This window comes from Tachysurus fulvidraco, chromosome 8 (genome assembly GCF_022655615.1).
Source record: "Tachysurus fulvidraco isolate hzauxx_2018 chromosome 8, HZAU_PFXX_2.0, whole genome shotgun sequence".
NCBI lineage: Eukaryota > Metazoa > Chordata > Actinopteri > Siluriformes > Bagridae > Tachysurus > Tachysurus fulvidraco.
This window is the reverse complement of record NC_062525.1, coordinates 1,993,880-2,013,485: the sequence shown is the minus strand read 5'-3', so window position 1 is coordinate 2,013,485 and position 19,606 is coordinate 1,993,880. Positions and strand designations below refer to the sequence as shown.

Below are 19,606 nucleotides of genomic sequence, written 5' to 3'. Positions count from 1 at the left end.
TAGAAACCTGGAAACATATTGCTCATGGAACACAGAGTTCTGGGAACTTGGGCTGGAAATGTAAGGAACCTGGACACCCTAGACCGGGCATCACCAAATGGCGGACCGTGGTCTGGATCCGGACTGAGTGACGGGTCTGCCTGGACCCATTAAAGTTCTAATATTATGATATTAAGCATCTCCTTATTATAATCTAATATTATAAGATTATATAAGCTCTTTGATATTAATAAAAAGATAAATCTTTCGTTCATGTGCAGTTAATCTAGTTATTACGACAGGAGCGTCATCAAAACAAGCCAAAAACAGATTGTTTCTGTTCCATACTCCAGAGCAGAAGGTGGCAGTAATGCACCTAATTACGCTGGCAGGACAATTAAGATTCAAACTGCTGGCAGGACAGTTACATGTCCATGTCTCTCAGTAGGAACGGAAGATGGAAAGGGAGTAAGGAGAGGTGGAAAGGAGAGAGGAAAAAGGGAGCTGCTCAAAGCTCTGCACTTTTCTTTTATTCAGTAAATTCTGTCCTGTTCTATTTTACTTGAAATAGTTTTTTAGCCTAAAGGTTCCTGTGTTATTAATGTAGTTAATGTTTAAAAAAGGGGCAGCTCAAAAGTCTTTTGTTGAATTTTTCTTAAAGATTAAAAGAACTTTTATTTTATTCAAAAGATTCTGAATGTTTTATATTACTTGAAATATAAGCCCTAAGTTCAGGCTGCACAAAGCTGTGTTTGCACTTTTTATTTATTTTATTCAGAAGAAATTCAGTGTCTGTTGTCTGTTACTTGACATGTAGTAAAGACAACTACAGGATTGTTTTCCATTCAAGTGCCATACTGTACAAGTTCAGACTTTGAAAACACTTGAAATTTAACAATAAATTATATAGAAATGTATGTGTGTTATTGATTTCTTTAACATGAGGGTTCACTATTTTAAGTGACAATATAAGATTCGGACCTTTGCTAGGAGGAAATTTTAGTAACTGGACCTCTTTGAATTTTAATTGAATACCCCTGCCCTATACTATAAAGAAACATGGGACACTAAAACTATACAATACTGTAGAAGCCTGTGCAAAAGTATTAGGCTAATTTTTTTAACACCAGATTTACCATCAATATTTATTTTATGACTTCTGCATATTTTGACAGAAAAAAACACAAGAACAAATAAAATTTGGTCATCGGGCATCGAGGCAGGATACACCCTGGACGGAGTGCCAACCCATCGCAGGGCACACACACACTCTCATTCACTCTCTCTCACACACACACACTCACTCTCACTCACTCATTTTCTACCGCTTCCTCCGAACTACCTCGGGTCACGGGGAGCCTGTGCCTATCTCAGGCGTCATCGGGCATCAAGGCAGGATACACCCTGGACGGAGTGCCAACCCATCGCAGGGCACACACACACTCTCATTCACTCACGCATTCACACACTACGGACAATTTTCCAGAGATGCCAATCAACCTACCATGCATGTCTTTGGACCAGGGAGGAAACCGGAGTACCCGGAGGAAACCCCCGAGGCACGGGGAGAGCATGCAAACTCCACACACACAAGGCGGAGGCGGGAATCGAACCCCCAACCCTGGAGGTGTGAGGCGAACGTGCTAACCACTAAGCCACCGTGCCCCAATTAAAAAACAAATAAATTAAAAAGAATTGTCATAAGAAATGTGTCAAATCCTCTGTGATGTCAAATACACTGATTTCCTGAGAAACCTATATACAGTGTACCTGAGACTACTCAGCAAAGGGTCACACCAATTACTGAACTGAAATATTTCACCACTATTTCCTGCTCTGTAGAATTCTTTACGAAGACACATACTGTATACCTCATACAGCATCTGTTTACAAGATTTTTGCTCCATACTATAGGACACTGGTGCTATAGAACATATACTGTAGATGTCTAGGGGCCAGAGTACTCTGTTACCAGGCCCCAAAAACTTTAGCACTAGCCACTAATCTCTAAGATACAACGAGGCTCAGGAAGCGTTCCATCACAAATGCTGGAAACTTGAAGACACTTATCTCATAGGTCCCTGGGAACATCGAAATAAGGTAAAATACAATTCTGGCAACCATAGCAACCTGATTTTCTTGGAAAATTGGGACCCTGCAAATATTAGACCCACAGAAAGTGTAAGCTCAGTTCAATACAATACAAACAGCCAACACTCTGCTACCTGGAAGTTCTGCACATATCCTGTTTTATAAATAACCTTTATAAATAACTTTCACTTGCTTTTCTTATACTTTGTACAACAGGAATAAATTTCGGGTGTGATAATGGCACGACTGAGTATCACAGTGTTCAGGCCATCACAGTATCTGTTAAACAGGGCACTTTTTATCACACTAAACAACAACAAAAGTAACATAAGAAATTTCCATAGATTATAGAGCTACAATATGTATCTCACACTGGACATGCAAATCATATTCATTATCCTTTTTTTTTCTGCTGTATTAAACTAAACACATCTGTAGGCTCTGTCTGTATTTCATGAAACCAGATGCACCGATATTCTTTTCATAATTCCCACACATTTGTCTTGGATGATTGTGAAACATTCAACATGGTTTGTGATATTGTTTTATACATACACAATTTGATTAGTTATCTGTCAGCATTTTGGCTGTAAATAATCTCTGAAGGTGACTGTGGGGTTCATGCACTGACACGTCTACAGAATCTAGCACGCACTCCGTTTTATGCATTAATATTAATCTCTAGCTAGCTGGTTATCATTTGAACTTAACCCATATTTATACTGCATATCACATTTTAGATCATTATGAGTAATTATTGCCACACGAAACCGGACCGACCCTGAATGTAATGTGCTACAGTATAATCATCAGTAGTCCACGAGCGAAAAGTCATTACAAGCTAGCTAGCAATAGAAATTACATTAGTGATAAATGAAGATATCTGAAGCTCTTATCGTGACTTACTTCCTGGGCATGGCTGGCTTAGCCCCACCCTCATTCTGACCGACAGTGTTGCATCTATTGCACAGCTCCCTCATGTCTGTAAGTGCTTGATCTAGAGCCTTCACCAGCAGCAGAGATGATGTGGACACACACTCACGGAAACTGGACACGCAGAACAGGATGTGTTCAGCCTGTGGATTGTAACATGCCCCATAACCATGAGCAACCACTGGGCCATAACAGCAGAACATGTCTACTGTTGTAGGGACCTGCAGGTTAAAAGGAGATTGTTGTTACTCACCGTCATGAACACAGAGTACAGACGAGCCGAAGGTTTAGACTTTCTAATAACGGCTGAAAGTTTTATAGCTTCGAACTAAATAAAGAAAAAATATATAGGTAAATTATGATATGAAAGGTAAGGTAGGGTAAGGTAGGGTAAGGTAGGGTAAGACGAATAGCAAAAAGGCTAACAGATGCCTTCAGGGACTTTGGTGAGAACCTGTGATGGAATTATTAATTATAAATAACTAGCCTAAAAGAGTAAAAGTGAACTGACTAATAATCAGCATGCTGTACAGTCCGTGACCACGTGGAGCAACTCATATTGTTTCTTGTTCACTGAATGAGCATCTGCTCCTGTGTGCTTTGTTCATTTGAATGTAGGGTTCATCACATATAACCTCTTAAATTATCAGCTTCAGCCTGAAGCTTGTGGCCAGAAAAGTGGAAGTCTTCACAGAGTCTGGATCTCTCAGGTGAAGCCTCTGAGGCTGAGACTTGCTCTTACCTGACTAGTGGAGAGGATGAACTGGTTGCTGAGGATATACGTCTCATCTGTGAAGATGTCTGGAGTTTCCATCTTCAGCTCTCGGGCAATTTCCCGAAGGCCCAGCAGGTGATTATCTATTCCAAATCCTGTAACGGCCTTCATGGGTTCAGAGAGAAGAGTTAGTGTATGGGTAAGCTACTCATACTAAGTCAAAGGACTGTTTACTAATGCTTAAGGGTTAGCCTGTTTAATAAACTGTTAAGAATTAGCCTGTTTAATATAATGCTAGTTTAAGAATTAGCCTGTTTAATATAATGCTAGTTTAAGAATTAGCCTGTTTAATAAACTGCTAGTTAAGAATTAGCCTGTTTAATAAAATGCTAGTTTAAATGTTAGCCTAATATAATGCTAGTTTAAAAATTAGCCTGTTTAATATAATGCTAGTTTAAATGTTAGCCTAATATAATGCTAGTTTAAATGTTAGCCTAATATATTGCTAGTTTAAATGTTAGCCTAATATAATGCTAGTTTAAGGATTGTCCTGTTTAATATAATGTTAGTTTAAAAATTAGCCTGTTTAATATAATGCTAGTTTAAGAATTAGCCTGTTTAATATAATGCTAGTTTAATAATTGTCCTGTTTAATATAATGCTAGTTTAAATGTTAGCCTAATATAATGCTAGTTTAAATGTTAGCCTAATATAATGCTAGTTTAAGGATTGTCCTGTTTAATATAATGCTAGTTTAAGAATTAGCCTGTTTAATATAATGCTAGTTTAAATGTTAGCCTAATATAATGCTAGTTTAAATGTTAGCCTAATATAATGCTAGTTTAAATGTTAGCCTAATATAATGGTAGTTTAAGGATTGTCCTGTTTAATATAATGCTAGTTTAAGAATTAGCCTGTTTAATATAATACTAGTTTAAGAATTAGCCTGTTTAATATAATGCTAGTTTAAATGTTAGCCTAATATAATGCTAGTTTAAATGTTAGCCTAATATAATGCTAGTTTAAATGTTAGCCTAATATAATGCTAGTTTAAGGATTGTCCTGTTTAATATAATGCTAGTTTAAGAATTAGCCTGTTTAATATAATGCTAGTTTAATAATTGTCCTGTTTAATATAATGCTAGTTTAAATGTTAGCCTAATATAATGCTAGTTTAAGGATTGTCCTGTTTAAAATAATGCTAGTTTAAATGTTAGCCTGTTTAATAGAATGCTAGTTTAAATGTTAGCGTGTTCTACGTGTAGTTGAATAAAAAATCATGAGGATGTGCTAGTTTGTAGAGGAACATGGCTGCATACCATCTTGGTGTTGTGGCTCTGTATGTCTATAGCCTTCCTCAGTCTCTCCATCTTCTCGGAGTCCTGAAATAAAAAATAACAACTCAAAAGTTTACGAGTTATTTTCTGTACAGCTTCATGTCAGAGCCTGGATGTGTTCTGGACTCTAATTGGTCAGAAAGTGTTGATTAGTTCTCTAACTGCAGCTCTGGCTGTAGATCAGGTTTATATTAAACCTTATAAATATTATTTAAATATTAACCTTTAAATATTATATAAATATAAAACAGAGCAACCTCAACCTCTCTCTCTCTCTCTCTCTCTCTCTCTCTCTCTCTCTCTCTCTCTCTGAACATCAACTTCACCTGGTCACTCAACACCAAGAAAGTCCAGCAGCGTCTCTACTTCTTATAAAGTCTGAGGAAGCCCATCTCCCTCCCCCATTACACCCCTCACACACACATACACTCTTCACCACACACACCCCTCACATACACTCTTCACCACACACACCCCTCACATACACTCTTCACCACATACACCCCTCACATACACTCTTCACCACACACACCCCTCACATACACTCTTCACCACACACACCCCTCACATACACTCTTCACCACACACACCCCTCACATACACTCTTCACCGCACACACCCCTCACATACACTCTTCACCGCACACACCCCTCACATACACTCTTCACCGCACACACCCTTCACATACACTCTTCACCACACACACTCTTCACATACTCTCTTCACCACACACACCCTTCACATACACTCTTCACCACACACACCCCTCACATACACTCTTCACCGCACACACCCCTCACATACACTCTTCACCGCACACACCCTTCACATACACTCTTCACCACACACACTCTTCACATACTCTCTTCACCGCACACACCCTTCACATACACTCTTCACCACACACACCCTTCACATACACTCTTCACCACACAAACCCCTCACATACACTCCACCACACACACCCCTCACATACACTCTTCACCACACACTCCTGGATAAGGGCATCTGCCAAAAGCTGTAAATGTAATGTAAGCTGAAGTGAGGATAGGACACAGTGTCAGTAGGGAAGACGGATCTATTTAGACTGCAGGATTTGGGTTTAAATCACAGACCACAGCATGATGTAGAGTTGTTACAAGCAGCATGTGTAAAGTGTTGTGTGTGTGTTAAGTGCAGCGTGTGTTAAATGCAGTGTGTGTTACATGCAGTGTGTGTAAAGTGTTGTGTGTGTGTTAAATGCAGCGTATTTTAAATGCAGTGTGTGTTAAATGCAGCGTGTGTTACATGCAGTGTGTGTAAAGTGCAGTGTGTTATGTGCTGCTGCACCGCCCTCTGATCTCTGACGTGATTAGTGGCTGATCTTAGTGGAGGAGACGGAGGCTGGTGAGACTCGTTTAACAACGCACCATGATGGACAGAATTAGAAGCGAGGCGCAGTAATGGGGGATGAGGAAGAAAAACGAGGCACCTGCACACACACTCCCTCATCTGTCATGGCTTTAGAGAAGTGCAGCGCCTCGGCAGTGGACGAGCGGATGTTGTCAACACGACCATGAAGGAAGCGGCGGGTGGAGGCGCTCTCGTAGGTGGAGACTAACCTCCTGGTGCATCTGAGGTGAGAAAACACACACAAACACACACCGACACACAAAAACAGACACAGATGCACAAACATACACAGACACACAAATACAGACACACACACAAATACACACACATAAACACACAGATACACAAACACACACAAAAATACACACACAAATACACACAGATACACAAACACACACATAAACACACACACAAACACACACACACAAATACACAGACATACAGACACACACACAAACACACACACAGACACACACAGATACACAAACAAACACACAAATACACACACATAAACACACACAGACACACACAGCTTTTCAGAGACATGTCAAACCCATGCACTCCACTACAACATGAGCATTAATTAAAGATCATCCTTTAATATAATAAAAAAGAGTTTATAGTTTCTAAGTTTACAGTCGAGGTGTTTTACCTGTAGACGGCCAGCTGTAGCGCCACCTGGATGTAAGCGTCAGGACTCATCTTCTGCTTCTTAATAAACTCTTTGCCGTATCCTCGGAATGTGAAAACCTCCATATCCAGGTTTCTTACGAGTCTAAACACAGACACCAGGAGACTTCAGGAGAGCAAAAATATCCTGTTCCTTTAATGGGAATGTTGAGCCTTTCAGAGCGAGTGTGATGTGTGGATTATTTTTCTTTACTAGTTCTTTTCATTAGCTCTTGATGTCCCGCAAGATCCCGCTGAGATTGAGGCAAGGTTCATGAGAAAAAAACTCAGTTGAGACAAATTATTTATTTATCAGTTTCACAGATCAGTTTTTAGCTGATTTATTCAACATGATCACAAATTCATTCATTCATTCATCTTCTACCGCTTATCCGAACTTCTCGGGTCACGGGGAGCCTGTGCCTATCTCAGGCGTCATCGGGCATCGAGGCAGGATACACCCTGGACGGAGTGCCAACCCATCACAGGGCACACACACACTCTCATTCACACACACACACACACACACACACACACACACACTACGGACAATTTTCCAGAGATACCAATCAACCTACCATGCATGTCTTTGGACCGGGGGAGGAAACCGGAGTACCCGGAGGAAACCCCCGAGGCACGGGGAGAACATGCAAACTCCACACACACAAGGTGGAGGCGGGAATCGAACCCCCAACCCTGGAGGTGTGAGGCGAATGTGCTAACCACTAAGCCACCCCCCCCCCCCCCATCACAAATTATTTATTTATATTTTGCAAATGATTGTGTTTCATTTAGACACCAACACTGTATCTAATCAAGGTGTCTCAGAGCTGCGGTATTCTTCAGTTAGTGACTGTGTGTTTATTTTACTGATCTCACCTCTGAAGGTTGTTAGCAGAGGATGAGAGCATGCTCAGGATCTGAGAAGAACAATTCCAGTAGAGTCTTTGTGGAGCTGGAAGATCGCTCACGCTGGACCTCTTCATCAGCTTACTGGGGCTTCTGGATCTGATGGACAAAAGCATTCAGGAGTCAGAAGAACTGGCTTGGTGTGTTTCATCTGTGTGGAGAGCTTGCAGAAGGTTCTCCTTCATACAGGTTTATCCATGTTGATGGTGAAATGGTACGGAATTGTCAGGTTTGTTGCAGCTGTAAATATGCTCCAAACACCACATGATTAATGAATCAGATCATCTCTTTGTAATCATTAAGACATCTCTGATCCTGAGAAGTAATTATTTTATGAATGAAGTTGTCAGGTGATAAGGACGGGTCCTCGTGACCACGTTTTAATCGCAGGGCAGTGCATCTTACTTTTGTTTTATAATCCCACTCTGTGTTTATAATGATTTATAATCCCACTCGCAGTGTTTATAATGATTTATAATCCCTCTCTCAGTGTTTATAATGATTTATAATTCCACTCTCAGTGTTTATAATGATTTATAATCCCACTTTCTGTGTTTATAATGATTTATAATCCCACTCTCAGTGTTTATAATGATTTATAATCCCATTCTGTGTTTATAATGATTTATAATCCCACTCACAGTGTTTAGAATGATTTATAATCCCACTCTCAGTGTTTATAATGATTTATAATCCCACTTTCTGTGTTTATAATGATTTATAATCCTTCTCTGTGTTTCTAATCATTTATAATCCCACTCTCAGTGTTTCTAATGATTTATAATCCCATTCTGTGTTTATAATGATTTATAATTCCACTCTCAGTGTTTATAATGATTTATAAACCCACTCTCTGTGTTTCTAATGATTTATAATCCCACTCTCAGTGTTTATAATGATTTATAATCCCATTCTGTGTTTATAATGATTTATAATCCCACTCACAGTGTTTAGAATGATTTTTAATCCCACTCTCAGTGTTTATAATGATTTATAATTCCACTCTCAGTGTTTATAATGATTTATAATCCCACTTTCTGTGTTTATAATGATTTATAATCCCTCTCTGTGTTTATAATGATTTATAATCCCACTCTCAGTGTTTATAATGATTTATAATCCCATTCTGTGTTTATAATGATTTATAATCCCACTCACAGTGTTTAGAATGATTTATAATCCCATTCTGTGTTTATAATGATTTATAATCCCACTCACAGTGTTTAGAATGATTTATAATCCCACTCTCTGTGTTTATAATGATTTATAATTCCACTCTCAGTGTTTATAATGATTTATAATCCCACTCTCTGTGTTTAAAATGATTTATAATCCCACTTTCTGTGTTTATAATGATTTATAATCCCACTTTCTGTTTTTATAATGATTTATAATCCCACTCTCAGTGTTTATAATGATTTATAATCCCACTCTCAGTGTTTATAATGATTTATAATCCCATTCTGTGTTTATAATGATTTATAATCCCACTCTCAGTGTTTATAATGATTTATAATCCCACTCTCTGCTGTTGCCCAGACGAGGATGAGGTTCCTCTGATTCCTCTCACGGTTTCTTCCACATATCATCTCAGGGTTTTTCCCTCACCACTGACTTGCTCATTAGAGATAAATCTACACATAAATAATTGATATTCTGAATGTATGTATTCCTGTAAAGCTGCTTTGTGTCAGTGTCCACTGTTAAAAGCTCTATAGCAATAAAACTGGATTATAAAATCGGATTATAAGAAAATTTGGATTAAATTCCTGAACAGTGTAAAGAGGTGATGTGAAGGGACTGTAACATGATGACGCAGTGGACAAAGTACAGTTGGTTTTATTACACATACCTCAACAGGTATTCAGTGCACTGGACCAGAACGATCCCCTCGAAAGGTGAGTGTTCACACACCACTCCACAGACACCATCAGCACCAACCACAAACTGCAACAACAAGCACAACAATCTGTAATTACATCTCACCTGTAACATCTCATCTGTAACATCTCACCTGTAACATCTCACCTGTAACATCTCACCTGTAACATCTCACCTATAACATCTCACCTGTAACATCTCACCTACTGTATAACATCTCACCTATAGCATCTCACCTGTAACATCTCACCTGTAACATCTCACCTGTAACATCTCACCTACTGTATAACATCTCACCTATAGCATCTCACCTGTAACATCTCACCTGTAACATCTCACCTGTGGCATCTCATCTGTAGCATCTCATCTGTAGCATCTCACCTGTAACATCTCACCTGTAACATCTCACCTGTAACATCTCACCTACTGTATAACATCTCACCTATAGCATCTCACCTGTAACATCTCACCTGTAACATCTCACCTGTGGCATCTCATCTGTAGCATCTCACCTATAGCATCTCACCTGTAACATCTCACCTACTGTATAACATCTCACCTATAACATCTCACCTGTAACATCTCACCTACTGTATAACATCTCACCTATAGCATCTCACCTGTAACATCTCACCTGTAACATCTCACCTACTGTATAACATCTCACCTATAGCATCTCACCTGTAACATCTCACCTGTAACATCTCACCTGTAACATCTCACCTGTAGCATCTCACCTACTGTATAACATCTCACCTATAGCATCTCACCTGTAACATCTCACCTGTAACATCTCACCTGTAGCATCTCACCTACTGTATAACATCTCACCTATAGCATCTCACCTGTAACATCTCACCTGTAACATCTCACCTGTAACATCTCACCTATAATATCTCACCTGTAACATCTCACCTATAACATCTCACCTGTAACATCTCACCTACTGTATAACATCTCACCTATAGCATCTCACCTATAACATCTCACCTGTAACATCTCACCTACTGTATAACATCTCACCTATAACATCTCAGCATATTTTCTAGTATTGTAGGGAAAACAGAAATACTGACGAAACTCTACAAATTCTTAAATTGCCGAGTGTTTACTTTCACATGAGCTTCATATTAACACCACAGTGGAGCGAGACGATAGGAAGACGTTCGGTCATTGACACGGACACGAGATAAACAAACAGGAGGAAAAATATATTAATGTGTTTGAGGTAAAGAGTTAAAGGAAAGACTTAAGATACAGTAAGTGGTGTAAGTTGATTGTTTTCCTTTAACAGTATGTCCTGATGTGGGTTAAACCTCTGACTCATTAAACTCCAGCATACAGCGAATTATTGCATTTTTTATTAGTAAATAATTGTGTGTGTCACATTTTTATAGGGCTGTGGTGGCTCAACTGGTTAAAGGGTTCAAGTCCCCACACAGCCAAGCTGCCACTGCTGGGCCCTTGAGTAAGGCCCTCAACCCTCCCTGCTCCAGGGGCGTTGTATCATAGCTGCCCCTGCACTCTGACCCCAACCTCCTCAGCTGGGGTATGTGAGGAAAAGAATTCCACTGTGCTGTAATGTATATGTGGCTATAATAAAGGCTTCCATGCCCTGTTCTTCTTATCCGTTTATAGTTACTTAGAGTGTAATGTTATGGGGCATCAGTGACACAAATGATTAAAGAAGCTATAAACACATGTACTGTGTAAATAATCTGGTGTAATGTCAGATAAATAATAAACTCAGCAGAAGTCTGTAGCCGGTTGTGTAGGCCGTACCTGCACCGACTTGTCGTACCAGCGGTTGGCGCCGTTCTTGTCATGACCACCGCCGTGCAGAATGAGTGCCGCTCTGTTGGAGTCGGTGGGCTGAACTCCAGTGGGTTCATCCAGACACAGCACACACACACACCGCTCCATCAGCTCCAGAGACTCACGGTTCACTGGGTCTGTTAATCACACACTGATATGTGAGAGAGTGTGTGGTGTTATTATTATTATTATTATTATTATTATTATTATTATTATTATTATTATAAAACAATATTAATCATTACAGTATACTTTCACTGAGCTTTATGTGGATGCACTGTGCACACAAAATACACAGGGACACAATAGCAGTGGATGTACATGAGATAATGACCATTAATGTAAATTTCATTATACTTCTTTATGAATTTCATTCCATTTAATTTCATTTTAATGAGAAATCAAATCCTTCTACATGGCTTTGCAGAAAAAGGGTCAAAATTCAGGGGACAAAAAGAAAAAATGGCTTACAATGTAGAGTCAAATCCCACACTTTAGAAATAAATAAGCAGCAATTACAAAGAGAAGTGACATGTTAAAGCTACATAAATAACTGACACAAACACTCAGTCTGTCTGATCCCTTTATTCATTTATTGAAAACTGCATTTAAACTCAAACAGGCTGTTTATCAGCTGTTTAAGACCTTAGTGTTTTTTGCTCCCTAGCAAATCCCAAGCGGACAAGTCTGTGGTGTGGGAGGAGACGTGGCTTTCAAAGACCTTTTTTGTTCTTTAAACCCTTCTCTCGCAGATGCCGTCTTATGGTTATTGGGCTGCAGTCAGCGTCAGTAACGGCCTTAAATTGGGTCGAGGTTCGGCCTCTGTCTTCTTGGTCGGATCCTCCAGCTCGGTGCAGGTGAAACGTTTTTGGGTCTACTACTTGATTTTTTTGTCCCATAACTCTTAGAATCTTTTTAAGAAATTTAAAAAGACTGACTTACTGCGTGGGGGTCATGGTGGCTTAGTGGTTAGTACTTTCGCCTCACACCTCCAGGATTGGGGGTTCGATTCCCGCCTCCACCTTGTGTGTGTGGAGTTTGCATGTTCTCCCCGTGCCTCGGGGGTTTCCTCCGGGTACTCCGGTTTCCTCCCCCGGTCCAAAGACATGCATGGTAGGTTGATTGGCATCTCTGGAAAATTGTCCGTAGTGTGTGTGTGTGTGTGTGTGTGTGTGTGTGTGAATGAGAGTGTGTGTGTGCCCTGTGATGGGTTGGCACTCCGTCCAGGGTGTATCCTGCCTCGATGCCCGATGACGCCTGAGATAGGCACAGGCTCCCCGTGACCCGAGAAGTTCGGATAAGCGATGGCTCTTTGTGCAGCTCGACAATCTGCCACGTTCAAAAACAGAAAGTCTTGTTGCTTTTGCCATCAGGAGCTCATCACAGTGTGACTGTCTGAAGGACAATGACATTAAAGCCATATTTTTGCACAGACTTTCACTTTTGAAGGCTTTGGTCTTAGACCTTAACCAGTTGATGAACAGTCTGTTTGAGTTTAAAAGCAGTTTTCAATAAATTGCCTTCTCTCTATTTTTTGTTTCTTGCTCTTGTTTCTTGTTTTAGCATTAGCATTTTGGATCTCCACTGAGACGAGGCCGACTCTGAGAATCCTGAGGCATCTAGAGATCTATCAGCCACAGTTAGACTCTGCTATTCTAAAAAGATATGAACTCCATGTGATATTTTACACCAATACAACATTTATCAGACTGTATATATATATAATCACACCCCCGGTGTCACCCAGATGAGGATGAGGTTATATAATCACACCCCCGGTGTCACCCAGATGAGGATGAGGTTATATAATCACACCCACAGTGTCACCCAGATGAGGATGAGGTTCCCCTTTGAGTCTGGTTCCTCTCAAGGTTCCTTCCTTTACCATCTAAGGGAGTTTTTCCTCTCACCTGAGTCACCTCAGACTTGTTCATTGGGGATAAATACATACACATTTAAATATATTTAATATTAATCTGGGACTTTTATATTCTATTAATCTTTATATTATTCTTTATATTAACCTTCTGTTCTATGTTTATGTTCTGTAAAGCTGCTTTGAGACGACGTCGACTGTAAAAAGCGCTATACAAATAAACTTGAAATGACCGTAACAGAATTTTGTAGAAGTTCTAACAACCTGGTTCCGATCCACCAGGGCGAAGTGTAAATACTGTAATTATAATATTTTCCCTGTTCACATTTCGTTCAGGAGTGTATATACGTATCTAACACCACTGTCCTTGACGGACATTTGACATAAGAATACACAACTTCACTGAAACACCAAGGATTCTGCAAGACATTTTTATCATTTTATCCTTGGATTACTCTGACCTCTGACCTTTCAGCAGCAAGTCTCTAGCTTTAGCCCAGTCTGTGCGGCCGTCCGAGGTGAAGAGGCCGACGGGGGGACGTTTCTCCTCGACCTTCTCTGCCATTTTACTGATCCTGACCAGCTGGGTGAGGACATCACTCTCGTCCAGCCTCCGTGATTTCTCCGTCAGATTTAACACGAAGAACTGAGAAGAGAGTCGTGTAGTGTCTGTAAAAAATAGTGTTTCTAACAGATGATACACAACACCTTAACAACACGACACTGATTACTTTCCCGATAACAGCACATTCCACAGAGTTTTATTCCTTTTATACCAAACAATTATTAATAAATGACAAGTCATACATTTATCCGTTTATAGCTACGTTTAATGTTGTGAAGTTCTTGTTATCATCTGCTTACATCACAGCAGCTGTTCTCTCTTAACCTAAAGGCAGTAATAAGACGTGTAAACTCTTCTGTCCTGATGAGGTCAGAAGATTGAAACTTTCAGCTTCAGCTTCAGCGTACAGGTCCCTGTCGACGAGCTGTTGCTATGGAAACGAGAACGTATTCGAGCGAGTGTTTAATATAAACCTGCGCTATTGACCGATCACGATCAGAAAGCAGCCATCAGCAGCGCTGTGGAGAATTTAAGAATTAAGTTCCAAGATTAGCCAGAATCTAAATAAACATTATTTACACTTCTCTAGTTTAAAGGTGCGGTCTCTCCTATGTTTGAGAAACGCTTCAGAAAACTGAGTCGGGCCGAAAAGTAAACAAAAATCAAAACAAACGTGTAGCCTACGAGCAGAAAGGGGCGGGGCTTGTCGATATGGGTGGAGAGAGTGTTCGGTGCGCATGTGTGACATTAGCAGAAAGCGGTTTTAACATCAACATGGAGGATAAAAACAAAGAAAGAGAAGAAAGACTTACGATAAGGACAAGAAGTAGGACGTGTTAATATAGGATCAGCTTTCCAGCGCTGGAGAGAACCGAAGGAGCAGGAAGTTGGCCACATATTCACAGGTTGGAGTTTCCCGAGTCAATAACTCCTGAGCTAAACGCTGTTACTACACAAATAACACCTCTTTTCTATCGTAGTAATGTAGAGAGGCAGCTACAACCGCGTTTTGTGTAGTAACAGCGTTTAGCTCAGGAGTTATCGACTCGGGAAACTCCGACCTGTGAATATGTGGCCGACTTTACTTAAGACGCCGAGGCGCTTTTTTCCTTCTCGATAGATGAGTAACGTTGGTTTTGCTTTGTTACACAGAACTAATATATGCCTTTGTCCTTTACATCATTATGCTTGTGTGGCATTTTTGCTTGTTTGTTTATCTACAATCGTATTGTTCTTCCCTTCAGCTATGATAAAGACACGTTTCTTTCCGTTAGTCGCCCGGGTTACGTATGTATGTGTGGGTGGAGCTATTGATACAGGGGTGGGACCCGTTTGGGTTAGGGGCGTGTTTGTTTTGGTGATTGGCTTTCAAACATCGGAGACCCCACCTTTAAGGTTTGCTCCCTTATATTTGATCTTGACACTGTATTTAGAACACAAACCATCAGATTAAATGATCAGTGTTGTTTTACTTTCAAATTTATTTCACAGCAGAAATAAACTGGACGAAACTTTAGGCCTTGAGCCAATCGTTTAGGATCCAAACCCGAGCCAGATTACTCCTGAAGTGTGTTCAGATCATTTCACTTCACAATCATGTGGAAGTCGGTTTCGGAAACCAGATGATGGTTCGATGTTTCCGTTGATGCCGGTTGGTCGCGTTATCTCATCTCTGTCATGATGCTACATGCAATGAATCTGTTTGGAAACTCATAATTACTTCATTAATTATAAATAAATAAATAAATGTAAATAAATGACACAGTGCGTGGGTGTGGATTTGTCAGGTGAAGTCCACTGAGACTGCTCGGTGAGGGGTTAAAATCCTGCCAGCGCTGGCGTTCTAGCCAGACAAAGTGGTAGATCCAATCAGGACTAATTAAGTTAGCCAGCTGCAGCTCCACGGCTGAGCGCTCATTAGCAGCATAACAACTGTTCCTGAGTCATTTCCAGGTACAGATTCTCTCTGTAAACCCAGAGTACCGCTGGTTCTCCAAACAACTGCGCAAAATCATCTTGCGAGGAACTTACAAAAACTCTATATATCTGCTATGCCAAGTGAATAAAATGTGGTATAAGACACGCCCACAAAGAGGCGATGTCGTTTCTGGTGCTTGTATTAAATAAGGTGTGGTTTGGGACACGCCCACAGTGATTTGATGATGTTTTGTGATGTACTGAGTGATCGTACTTCTTTGGCCTATCTTATAAACACACCATGATTTGGGACACACGTAGGAGACTGATGTTGGTTGTGAAGGTGTTTACGAGGCTCGTACAGCATTTAAGGTGAATAAGGCGTGCTATGAAACACATACGGTGGACCGATGATATGGTACGACAGTTATGATATTTAATAGTTTGTGGGGTCGTCAGTAAAGTGTGGTATAAGAAACAGTTTCTGTGACAATTTCTAGTAATAATAATAATAATAATAATAATAATAATAATAATAATAATAATAATAATGACCTGGTTGCTGCAGGCCACTATGACGTGTCCGAGTTCAGGTGCTTTCTGAGCTCCTGTGCTGCTCTGCGTGATCAGTGAGTCTTTGTTCGGTCCAGGTCGCCTGTAGGATGTGAAGAAACGGTAATACTGCTCCATACACAGCTGAGCGCCGACCTCCTGACCTCGGACACAATCCGGGGGTAAAGTCCTCCTGTAAACCTTTCTATCAGTGTTTCGCTTTACTTCAAAAACACCAGTCATTTAAATCATTCTCTTATTATTATCTCTTGTGTCAGAAGGTTTATTTGCACAGGTGAGTAACAGCGTACCTGTCCAGCATGGCTTTATACTCCATCACACCTGACATCAGACGAGCAGCAAATCTGTAAGAAAAGAAGATCATCAGGTACAGTGGCCACGCCTCCACTGTAATAGACACAGATACCACACCCAATTCACTGTAATAGACACAGATACCACACCCAATTCACTGTAATAGACACAGATGCCACGCCCCCTTCACTATAATAGACACAGATGCCACGCCCCCTTCACTATAATAGACACAGATACCACGCCTCCTTCACTATAATAGACACAGATACCACGCCTCCTTCACTATAATAGACACAGATGCCACGCCTCCTTCAGTATAATAGACACAGATGCCACGCCCCCTTCACTATAATAGACACAGATGCCACGCCTCCTTCACTACAATAGACACAGATGCCACGCCTCCTTCACTATAATAGATACAGATGCCACACATTCTTCACTGTAATAGACACATAGGCCACGGCCCCTTCACTGTAATAGACATATAGGCCATGCCTCCTTCACTGTAATAGACATATAGGCCACGCCCCTTCACTGTAATAGACATATAGGCCACGCCTCATTCACTATAATAGACATATAGACCACGCCTCCTTCACTGTAATATACATATAGGCCACGCCTCCTTCACTGTAATAGACATATAGACCACGCCTCCTTCACTATAATAGACACAGAACCCACACCCCCTTCACTGTAATAGACATATAGGCCACGCCTTTTTCACTATAATAGACATATAGGCCACGCCTCCAATACTGTACTCTAGAGAAACGCAATAAGTATAATAATGAAATGGAAGTGAGGAAGCAATACAGTAGTGTGTGTGTGTGTGTGTGTGTGTGTGTGTGTGTGTGTGTGTGTGTGTGTGTGTGTGTTAGACAAATATATTGTTTGTGTTTGTTTGTATATGGTTGTGTATAAAGTGCAGCAAGCCCTCATCTACACAAGGAATAATCACAAATACGCAAACTGATCATGTTTCTCACACACACACACACACACACACACACACACACACACACACACACACACACACACACACACACACACACACAAAGTTAGTGCCTGTTGTTGCTCAGAAATGAGACAATAATATGATTACATTATTGAAGATGTATAGATTAGAGAAGAGAAACAGTATGTTGTGTTCATCACTGCAGTTTTCTGAGAAACTCAAACACACACACACACACACACACACACATGCACACACAGACACACATACACACACACACGCACGCATGCAGATCTCTAACCTATTTCTATTGCATGTCTCTCTCTCAGTTTCCACACATTTCTGCTCTCATCAACACGTCTCTCTCTCTCTCTCTCTCTCTCTCTCTCTCTCTCTCTCTCTCTCTCTCTCTCTCTCTCTCTCTCCCTGAGGCAGTGTGTGTTGAGTGCTCTGCATTATTCTGCCTCAGTAAAATAAAATAGAGACTGTGAGTTTTATCATTCATCAGCAGAAAACAATTTTCTGTCTGAAGCCCCAACATCCATCCTGTGCTGGAATCTGATTGGTTATCAGCTGTCTGACAGTTAACATGCTTGTTCTAATACTTTATTGTTTCTATTCACAGTTAATTGTTAAAGCGTAATATAATAGCAAATTAATTCCATAATTGTGTAACTGTCTGCTAGCAGGATACCTGAGGGAGTCGTCTCTGTCTCTGAAGTCCTGTCTGGGAAACACCAGGACGGGACTGGAGTTAACAGGAAGTGCCAGTCTGTTGTTCAGGTACATGTCCTCCAGCCAGTAATCATAAACCTGGATCATACACAGAACCTAGATATCTGTTATCAAGCCTCTACATTAGCCTTGTAGCTCCAGTGCAGAGCTACTCTGAGATATTTAATGTGAGATTTGTCTCAATTCTGTTCGAATGAATTCCTCTTCACAATCCATTACATACACATCTGTACTCTATTGATATGTATCATTGCACAGGTTCTGTGTGTAGTGTGTGTGTGTGTGTGTGTAGTGTGTGTAGTGTGTGTGTGTGTGTGTATGCGTGTAGTGTGTGTAGTGTGTGTGTGTGTGTGTGTGTGTGTATGTGTGTAGTGTGTGTGTGTGTGTGTGTGTGTGTGTAGTCTGTGTCTGTATGTGTGTAGTGTGTGTATAAGTGTGTATAGTATGTGTGTGTGTAGTCTGTGTCTGTATGTGTGTAGTGTGTGTATAAGTGTGTGTAGTATGTGTGTGTGTAGTCTGTGTCTGTATGTGTGTAGTGTGTGTGTGAGTGTGTGTAGTCTGTGTGTGTATGCGTGTAGTGTGTGTGTGTGTGTGTGTGTGTGTGTGTGTAGTGTGTGTGTGTGTATGCATGTAGTGTGTGTGTGTGTGTGTATGCGTGTAGTGTGTGTGTGTGTATGTGTGTAGTGTAGTGTGTGTGTGTAGTGTGTGTGTGTATGTGTGTATAGTGTGTGTGTGTACTGTATGAGTGTAGTGTGTGTAGTGTGTGTAGTGTGTGTGTGTAGTCTGTGTATAGTGTGTGTGTATAGTGTGTGTGTAGTGTGTGTGTAGTGTGTGTAGTGTGTGTGTGTAGTGTGTGTAGTGTGTGTAGTGTGTGTAGTGTGTGTGTGTAGTCTGTGTATAGTGTGTGTGTATAGTGTGTGTGTAGTGTGTGTGTAGTGTGTATAGTCTGTGTGTGTAGTGT

General features: G+C 40.6%; 1 protein-coding gene across 1 annotated transcript in view; it reads right to left on the bottom strand.

Annotated features, from left to right (window-relative positions):
* Positions 1-1,600: 1,600 nt before the first annotated feature.
* LOC113652229 (choline O-acetyltransferase-like) overlaps positions 1,601-19,606 on the bottom strand; it is a 21,435-nt gene continuing 3,429 nt past the window's right edge. The window contains exons 3-14 of the mRNA XM_047817834.1: positions 18,605-18,723; positions 16,943-16,996; positions 16,635-16,824; positions 14,066-14,243; positions 11,689-11,858; positions 9,878-9,972; positions 7,996-8,124; positions 7,100-7,222; positions 6,527-6,668; positions 5,038-5,100; positions 3,746-3,883; positions 1,601-3,224 (exon numbers count right to left, since the gene is read on the bottom strand). Of these exons, the coding sequence (XP_047673790.1) occupies positions 2,973-3,224; positions 3,746-3,883; positions 5,038-5,100; positions 6,527-6,668; positions 7,100-7,222; positions 7,996-8,124; positions 9,878-9,972; positions 11,689-11,858; positions 14,066-14,243; positions 16,635-16,824; positions 16,943-16,996; positions 18,605-18,723 (1,653 nt within the window). The 3' untranslated portion in view covers positions 1,601-2,972. The remainder of the gene's footprint in view (positions 3,225-3,745; positions 3,884-5,037; positions 5,101-6,526; positions 6,669-7,099; positions 7,223-7,995; positions 8,125-9,877; positions 9,973-11,688; positions 11,859-14,065; positions 14,244-16,634; positions 16,825-16,942; positions 16,997-18,604; positions 18,724-19,606) is intronic.